At 34.3% G+C, this 6,130-nt stretch overlaps 1 protein-coding gene across 1 annotated transcript; it reads right to left on the bottom strand.

The window, feature by feature from the left end:
• Nucleotides 1-297: 297 nt before the first annotated feature.
• On the bottom strand, nucleotides 298-2,770 carry LOC123201646 (alanine--glyoxylate aminotransferase 2 homolog 2, mitochondrial-like). The gene is made up of 9 exons (XM_044617236.1): nucleotides 2,481-2,770; nucleotides 2,082-2,312; nucleotides 1,828-1,998; nucleotides 1,553-1,696; nucleotides 1,271-1,450; nucleotides 934-1,159; nucleotides 719-832; nucleotides 541-627; nucleotides 298-443 (listed from the first exon to the last, which is right to left on the bottom strand). Exons 1-9 carry the CDS (start codon nucleotides 2,727-2,729, stop codon nucleotides 400-402), a joined length of 1,446 nt encoding a protein of 481 aa, XP_044473171.1. The 5' UTR covers nucleotides 2,730-2,770; the 3' UTR covers nucleotides 298-399.
• Between the last annotated feature and the right edge of the window lie 3,360 nt (nucleotides 2,771-6,130).

Raw genomic sequence — 6,130 nt, 5'->3', positions numbered from 1 at the left:
TTGTAAAGAATTGGTTTGTCACTGGTGGTATTCACTTATCGGGAACTGGTTTTCAGGACTTTGGCGAGGAGAGTGACGGTCTTATAAATTTATTCATATTATTTATACACAAATTATCTAGCTGAACTCAATGCCCTTTAAGAAGATATTGTCTATGCAGAAATCTGGAATAAGAGCTACTCCAGATAAATAAAATTCAAGTTACCAAGAGAAGAGTCAACCGGTTGTTGACTCATCACTTAATTAAAATCCAAGATTAAATGTTTCAGAGAGACAACGATTTGTTGGCTCAAAACATTTGCCAAAACTGTAGGCAGGTAATATGAATTAATAATTTCATTCAAAACAGATATTTGTAGTACAACTCTACATAAATTAAACCCCAGTGGCTGCTTCACTTTACATCTTTGACATGGCGTAGTCCATAACATCAACCAGGAAATCTGCACACGTTGTATTTTAGAACCAATTAATACAGTTGATGTGAAAAACAATACCATTTTGTCAATTTTTTAGAACCTGGTATATATGAACACCTACCAGCATCTTCCTTTGTGAAACAGAGAGGAGGTGTAACTCTGAAAACATTTCCGTAATATCCACCTTTCCCAATCAGTACTCCATGTTCTACATTTTAGAAAAACATGTGGTTTATTGATAAGCATAAGCTTAAAGGATGGCTGGATTGAAATAAGAAGGGGAAAAGAAAAACAACTACCTTTCATCTGGTCCATTAGATGTGCAATTTCAGCCTTTGCGGGTGTTTTCTGTTGGCGATCGGTGACAAGTTCAACTCCAAGTAATAAGCCTCTTCCTCTTACATCTCCAATAACTGATGAGAAGAGATTATTGTATAATATAATCAGCAACCATCAAGGTCATCTTATAAGGAGAAGCCAAGAATTGTAAAATTTGAAAGAATTCTAAGCTTACTCTCATGCTTAACCATGAGGGAAGTTAGTCTTTCTTTCAGATAGGATCCAACAACAAATGCATTTTCCTGAAGCTTCTCTTTTTCAATCACTTTCAAAACAGCATGCCCTGCTGCTGTAGATAAAGGGTTTCCTCCAAAAGTATTGTAGTAAGAGCGGCGAGTGAGGACCTCTGCAATCTCAGGAGTGGTTACTACAGCACCTAGGGGAATGCCATTTCCAATACCCTGCGCATATCACCACGACACGTAATCAAATTATGACCATATTCTAACGCGTGACGAATTCAACCAGCACAAAAGACAGTGGGAAACTATAAAAGGCAATGACAAACTAACCTTTGCCATTGTCACTATGTCGGGAACAACACCTTGGGCCTCAAAGCTCCAGAAATGGCTCCCTGTGCGAGCGTACCCGGCCTGAACCTCATCAGCAATGCAAAGACCTCCAGCTTTCCTAATACTTTCATAAACGGCAGGCAAGTAACCTGGGGCTAACTCCACTATGCCACCAACTCCCTGTCAAGTAACAAGAAAATATGAATATGACTGACAACTTAATTCAAATTCAGGGAGCTGAAACTTTAATTGAGGTAACAACTCAGAGTAAATGAAAATTACCTGTATAGCTTCAGAAATGAACCCAGCAACATGACCGCTAGTTGCGAAGTCAATGAGGTCTTGCACATCTTTTGCATACTTTTCACCATCTGAACCAAAGACACCTCTGTATGGGTCTGGGTTCAGGGCATGATGAAGTCCACTCTGTTGGCCAAAACGATAATGAAAGCAGTTAGTAGCTATTCCGATGATATCGTATATCGTAGAACTCTACAATATTCATTCTCAATCACTTTAACACTGGACCTACGCCTTCTGGAATGAAAGATTGGTACCTGAACAACGTTAAATTTCCAGTTGGACTGGCCTGTGGCTGCCATAGTTCCAGGTGCGTTACCATGATAAGCATTCCTTAGTGAAATTATGTCATTAGATCCTGTGTACAATCTTGCCATCATCAGTGCTAATTCATTCGCTTCTGTGCCCGAATTTGTGAAGAACACCACCTGCATAAAAAATAATCAAAATTAATTTTGAAAGTTCGCAAAGACAAGATGAAAGGTCGATCTTCGATGACACAGAGACAGACCTTAAGATTGCCAGGCATTTTGGAGGCTAAGGCCTCCGCGAAATCAACGATAACATGGTTGAGATAGAGGATTGTGGAGTGTTGGATGCGCTTCAATTGGTTAATCACTGCGTGGACTACATCAGGATGACTATGGCCGCAACCCACCGTAGCAATCCCTGCAAAACCGTCCAAGTATCTACGACCGTTCTCATCGAACAAATACTGTTTCTTTCCATCCACCACGTTCAGCTGTCACACACGCATTCACATAATCAAAATCCTTTACATCTTAACTGTCCATTTCAAAAGTGTGGCCCACTCAAAATATTGTAAGAAAGAAAATTTTAGAAATGAATTTGAGAAATGAAACCGACTCAATTTAAAATTTCAATGATGCACGGAACGGAAATGACTCACAGGTTTGCTATAGAAGTGGAAGAGTGAAGGGCTGAGATAGGTTTTGCGCTTGGCCAATATTTCATCGGCGGAAGGGCCGGTATACGGAGGAGGAGAGTAATCGAACGGGGGCATTTTGGGAAGAAAAACTTCATTGTCCCTTAGAGTCGCCTCCTGTTTCTGCGCTAACTGAGCGAAGCAGCGGTGCCACCGCCGAGAAATTGTTGAATTTGTTTCCGATAATATCTTTCTCCCACCGAATCTCTGCATCTTCGTTTGGCTTTCGAGAATGCAGGCACGAGTTGAATTGAAAAGATGGAACGAGGAAGGATTTATACAGGAGTGATTTTGCATGTAGAATTGAAATGGCAATTATACCCTTATACTACATAAATGTTAACATTGGGAGGAATTTTTGGTATGTAGCCCATAAATGTTAATATTTCAAAGTTACCACTTACAGAATTTTCTTTTAATTACCCTCATTAGTTTTTAATTTTTAAGTTATTACTATAAATTATTATAAAATATAAATTATTATTATATTGAATAAATTAAGCATAAATAATTAATTATTATGTTTGGTATAATATTAATAGTCAAAGAAATCCTTAAGGTGTGTTTGGTTAATGTAATCTTTTCTTAAAAATATGAAAAATTAATAAATATAAATAACTACTATATTTGATCAATAATAAAAAAAAATTATTAAAATATTATTTTATTTGAATACTTTTAAAAATGATTAAGTATAAATTAGTATTTAGTTTATTAATTAAATTAATTTTTTAGTTGTCATTTTATTATTTGTAAATTTTTAAAAAATATTTTTTATATTATTTGTCATTAAAATTCTTTAAAAATTTGAGTTCCCAAGATACTTTTATTGTAATCTCTATATAAACTCTTTCAAAATATTATTTTAGAAAAAATAACATAATGTAAATATAGACTTCGGAAACCATGTTAAAATTACCTCTCACTTAACTAATTTAAACCCTTATTATGGTATTAATCTTGCACACGACAATTGATTATGAAAATAATATCAATAATATCGATTATTTTTACATAAAATATTATCGTTATAAAATAATGTTGTTTTATTGTTTGATAACCCATGGGCATGCATGTGAAGAATTATGAATTGTGTTGTGAATTGAATAATTATTATTAACAAAAAAAAAATGTATAATTTATTATATTATAGTGCAGTTTGAAAAAGAATTTTAATTCTACAAAATTAAAAACATAACATACACTAAATCAAAATCATATTGAATAAAAAATATATTAAATTAGAATCATAATAAATTATATTAATCAAAATTAAATCAAATCAGAATTAAATCGAGCCAAAAAAAAAAATTATTTAACAGTACCAAAAAATGGCAGCACTGAGGGCAACTGTTGAGAAAGAAACCTGCAACCGGTATAAAAAAAAGTGGACAACAGTTTCAAAAATGACCAAAAGACTTTCCCCTTACTTAAGGTTTGAAAAATAAATATTTTCGTCATAAGGTTTGTTGTTTTACCTTGTTGCTACTTATTCGGTTATCGGAGCCAACCAAACATTATACCAATACTTCTTCCTCTCTCTAATGATGGCGAATTATAGGTCAATCAGAGGTGGGTTGATGATTCCTCTACTCGAATATAAAACAAATTTTTTTGTGTTACATAGATATATTTCTTCCAATGGATCTATGTGTCGGCCGATGCGAATTTTAGCAGTCTTTGAATTGAAGCTCTCTTACGCTGTTTGTTTTGCCATTAAACTTAAAACAAAGTCAATTTACAAAAGCACGCATGCTTTGTAAAATATTGCTGAAGTTCGCTGGTTTTGTTTTGACCAATAGTAGTAGTGTGTTGTGCGGAAAAGCCAACCTAATAAGTCCCCCAGTCATGGAAAAGCCCTTAGTGGTGGCTCAGCAAGCAGCCACCTTAATTAGTCTGTGGTCTAAAAAGTAGTGCTATTATGTGACCCAAATACCTACTTATTTACTATTATGAATAGAGGTGAAATTATTATTTTATTAAAAATAAAAAATAATTTATTTTCCCTTAAGTTTATAAATTTATTTCCTCCCATGAAGGTTTGAAAAATCACTTTTTCTCTCCAGGGTTTTGAAACTATCACTATAGATGACGAAGTTCGCCATCTTCAGTTGTGTTCTCTCTCCCTTCCAACTTCTCTCTTTCTCCTGATCTAAAACCCTAAATCTTGGTTGGAGATCGTTGGCGTCAGACGTTGCTTCCAGATGATCCATTGAGTGATAGATCTTTGACGATGTTACTTCTAGACGATCTATTGCACGATGGATCTTTGACAACGTCGCTTCCAATTGTCATCTTCGTGGCCTTTTTATAACTGCGTCTTTGTCATGAAGGCTAGAGGGAGCACCAATAGACGAAAGGGTAGTCGGAGAAGGAATGAAACCTTAGGGCGGAAATGACAATTTTTCAAACCTTGAGTGGGGGAAAAACGTGATAATATTTTATTATTTTAATATTTTTAGTTAAATGACAATTTTATTCCTATTTATAACAGTAAATAGGTGGGTATTTAGATTTTGAAAGTTTACGGGTGAAAATTATCCTTTCATTAAACCTTGGGTGGGAACTTGTCCTTTGGCCAATTAATAAATTCAGACTCTATTTTTTTCCAATATAATTCTAACAGAAAAGTCTTGACTAATGTTAGAGTGACCAGCAATCTGTTTGTCAAAAATTTGACCTGACCGATGATGTGGTACTTTTCTTCAGCTTTGTAGACAACCCTAATTCTTCCTGGGTCAGAGAATGAACCTGGACATAATTATGGATATATGGGGTGGCCTGATGAATATAACCATATTGTCTTAACAACATTCTGATTAAATTGGAGCCGGCAGAACATAACTCTTCAAATTCTTCAACACTCAATTAGTATAAATAAATCAAACCAAAGACCACTTAATCTAATCAAAGGGTAAGTTCATAGGTCAACCGATTTGATCTATTGCTCAGACTAGTGACACTAACATAATATAATTAAAATTTTAAAACAGATTTAATCAAGTAATATTATGCTATAATGTCAGTATAACAGTCAAACAAATTTAATCTAATGGTTAAACTACAATTCAACAAAATTCACTCGCTTCAACTTTAGTTCAATTCGACCCGATAACTAAAATTTGTTTTAGCTCTAACCTAAACCAAGTTTGTCATTGGTTCTTGATCATACTAATTTTATGGTTTGGTTCAAGTTTTAAAACATTGCTTGAAATCAAAGATGTGGCCATGGTTAGGGAGTATAAAGATGCTTAGTATGAAATACATATTCAGAACTCAATCAAGGGAAAGAAGGAACAATGTTTTGCTTTGCAGGATTTCCACAATTCTTTTGAATATTTCATGATGGTAAGTTGTTTGTTTTATTTACTTGTAAAAGAATTGGTTTCCACTGGCCTTTGAGGACAAGTTTTCCATTTTGAAGAAGTGGAAACTCTATAAGAAAGTCCCAAGTTTAGATAAAGATTGATTGTGATGATAATGCCAACTACGAATCATTGGAGACCTAATCAATAATCAAAGAGATTGGATGGCCATTTGGACGTATTAGATTTTCTAGTCAAGCAGTTTATTAAGAATTTAATAAGAAGCGTATTCGCAACAAATTTTTACCA

This window comes from Mangifera indica, chromosome 18, assembly GCF_011075055.1.
Source record: "Mangifera indica cultivar Alphonso chromosome 18, CATAS_Mindica_2.1, whole genome shotgun sequence".
NCBI classification, from domain to species: Eukaryota; Viridiplantae; Streptophyta; class Magnoliopsida; order Sapindales; family Anacardiaceae; genus Mangifera; species Mangifera indica.
Note: the sequence above shows the minus strand (reverse complement) of the source record. Positions and strands in the feature narration are given on the sequence as shown.

Coding starts and splice junctions, on each gene's coding strand:
- LOC123201646 (XM_044617236.1), bottom strand. CDS start 2,729: ATGCAGAGATTCGGTGGGAGAAAGATATTATCGGAAACAAATTCAACA. Junction 1,999..2,081: donor AAATGCCTGGCAATCTTAAG/GTCTGTCTCTGT, acceptor TTTTTTATGCAG/GTGGTGTTCTTCACAAATTC. Junction 1,697..1,827: donor GGAAATTTAACGTTGTTCAG/GTACCAATCTTT, acceptor TTTGGCCAACAG/AGTGGACTTCATCATGCCCT.